The sequence below is a fragment of the Asparagus officinalis genome, chromosome 2, assembly GCF_001876935.1.
Source record: "Asparagus officinalis chromosome 2, Aspof.V1, whole genome shotgun sequence".
NCBI classification, from domain to species: Eukaryota; Viridiplantae; Streptophyta; class Magnoliopsida; order Asparagales; family Asparagaceae; genus Asparagus; species Asparagus officinalis.
Window position 1 is genome coordinate 7010378 of NC_033795.1, and position 2325 is coordinate 7012702.

The 2325-nt window shown below is 34.3% G+C and overlaps 1 protein-coding gene across 1 annotated transcript; it reads right to left on the bottom strand.

Moving 5' to 3' along the window:
- Nucleotides 67-1251, bottom strand: LOC109829376 (gamma-interferon-inducible lysosomal thiol reductase-like). Its single transcript, XM_020396500.1, has 2 exons — nucleotides 1114-1251; nucleotides 67-419 (listed from the first exon to the last, which is right to left on the bottom strand). Exons 1-2 carry the CDS (start codon nucleotides 1234-1236, stop codon nucleotides 225-227), a joined length of 318 nt encoding a protein of 105 aa, XP_020252089.1. The 5' UTR covers nucleotides 1237-1251; the 3' UTR covers nucleotides 67-224.

Consider the following 2325-nt stretch of genomic DNA (forward strand, 5'->3'; position numbering starts at 1 on the left):
GAAAATTTAACCTTCCATTTCATCCCTCTAACCCCTTAAAAGAAACTCCCAAACAAGGTTAAAATGAAACTTAACAAATCATAAAGAAGATTTTCCTTCCAACTGCTCACTATGGTCCTGATTACAACCATGCCATATTTGATTAATGTACAAAACATAATTCCCGAAACATTATTAGATACTGAAAATTGTTGAATCAGGGAACTAAACAAAGACCCCTTTGTCTAGATCAACATATTTATCTTCGCTTCATGATCTTTTGCGATTGGAGACGAACGGATCATTTCATTCTTACGGCAAGCTTGGCTTTCTTTGTTTCCTATCTTTTCTTGGGGAATTTCAAGGAGAATTCCTTCACATGCTTTTGGAAGCTCGCCATCATAAGCTTTGCAAATGTAGGCTTCAAAGTTTTTATAGTCCTACACAGGAAACAAAAGAAGTCATCATTAGCGATATATATTATCCTTTTCTCATATTTCAAATGAGAATTGGAACTAACATCGAAGGTATGGGAAACTAATTGCTTGTGGCCAATACCATGACATGCATATAGTAGGTTTTGCCCTTGTATGTTTTGATGGAAAAAAATGTAAGTACTAAAATAACATTCTACACCGATCATTTTTGTTTTGAAAATATGTTGAGAAACGCCTACAAATGAGACTATGTTTGGCCCGAGTCCCATTTTGAGGAGAAGAGTGCCTAAACATAAGTTAGGCTAAGATCGGCCCCACTTTTCCTGGGCCAAAAAATGGTTTCTAAACTAATTCTTTTGCAAACTTAACCCCCCTAGTGTACAAAATAACTGGTTTAGAACAAATCAGAATCATATTTGATCCTAATCTAGTTTTGTAAGGATTGACAAACACACCGTATAACAAGCTAAACTTGTGCCGGTAATTTTGTACTAACTTTGTACCTTTCCAAGGCAACAAGAAAGGACAAAATTGCATCTATTTTGGAGAGGTCAAAACTCATTTGGCAAGGGGTAGTTGAAACACGATTCGGTCCAAATTAAAATGTGCTATGTATTGGCAGCAAAACTAACAATACAGGTCCAAATTAAAATGTGCAAAGCTTCAAATGTAGCTGTAAAAAACTTTAAAGACTTACATCATAGAGAGGTTTCCCATTAACAACCACCCAAGGAACAAACTCATGAGGGGGTTGAAGAGCATCAGTTTGTGCAGCATACCGCAATTCAATCTGAAAAAATGAACAAAGATTCAATCCCATATGCTCTACTTCAAACAGTAATAATACACGTTATTTGTTTTCATGTTGTACAGGTTATTTATAAAGAACAATTCTCATGACAGCTTTTAACTCAAAGAAGATCAAATGAATGAACAAAAATCATATTGCCATATTTAGAGTTTGATTCGAACTATGATTTCACACAAATAAAGACATCAAAGACGTATATATAGTTTGTGGGTAGGTGATCATGTTAGATCTACATCATAAAACTTGAGATCTAAAACCATATAGCCATGATTAATTCAAAAAGATTAACAAAGATCTAAAAGAGCGGAAGCTTATACCTGAATCCATTGCTTGATCTTGATTTTGGGTTTTTTGGATCTCTAACCTTAGGGGGTTTTCTCCTTAGCAATTTCTCCCCTTAGATGGGGGGAAGAGAATACGAGGAAGTGTAACACTAGGTTCAGGGACCCTATATAACCCTTATTTATAGATGGTGTACTTTATCGTAAATTAAGCCACTTCAATAAATCAACAAATATACGAACACTAGACGAGTATTGACACATGACCCCATGATATAATATTTAATAACCAAAGATAAACAAAATAAACATAAAATATAATTGAAAATAATATAAGATAGATATATAGAGAAAAATGCCAAAAAAACAGTGATATAATAATAATGAAGCCCCATATAAGAATTATATAAGAAAATAAAAATCACAAAATCACCCCGATTAAAAGGGCATCTATGATTCCTTAAATCTGTGTTAACTTATGAGCCCTCAAAAATTGCTATCACTTGAAAGGTATTTCGCCGAACATTTCTCGGGCGATTGCACTATTATCAATATAGGATCAAAGCGGCTTCGTCACATTATGCGTGACGTCGACATCAATGGTCACATAATCATTACAATCAAACGACTAGATCAATCAGGATAGCGCAGCATGAATTACATTGCAATGTGTAGAAATGTCTATCTTCAACTGGGTCCTCTTAGGTTGAGCGTCAAAACTAAATACTTGTAACAGCAGTGTCTAACTGAAAAACTTTATTTGATCAACAATACAACAAACATAAAGCACCACAAATACAATTCCACTAAAACATAT

Bases quoted from the DNA above. Each gene is read 5' to 3' on its own strand.
- LOC109829376 (XM_020396500.1), bottom strand. From the start codon at position 1,236: ATGGGATTGAATCTTTGTTCATTTTTTCAGATTGAATTGCGGTATGCT. The intron at 420-1,113 runs GTAAGTCTTTAA...TTTCCTGTGTAG, and splicing joins ATGGGAAACCTCTCTATGAT to GACTATAAAAACTTTGAAGC.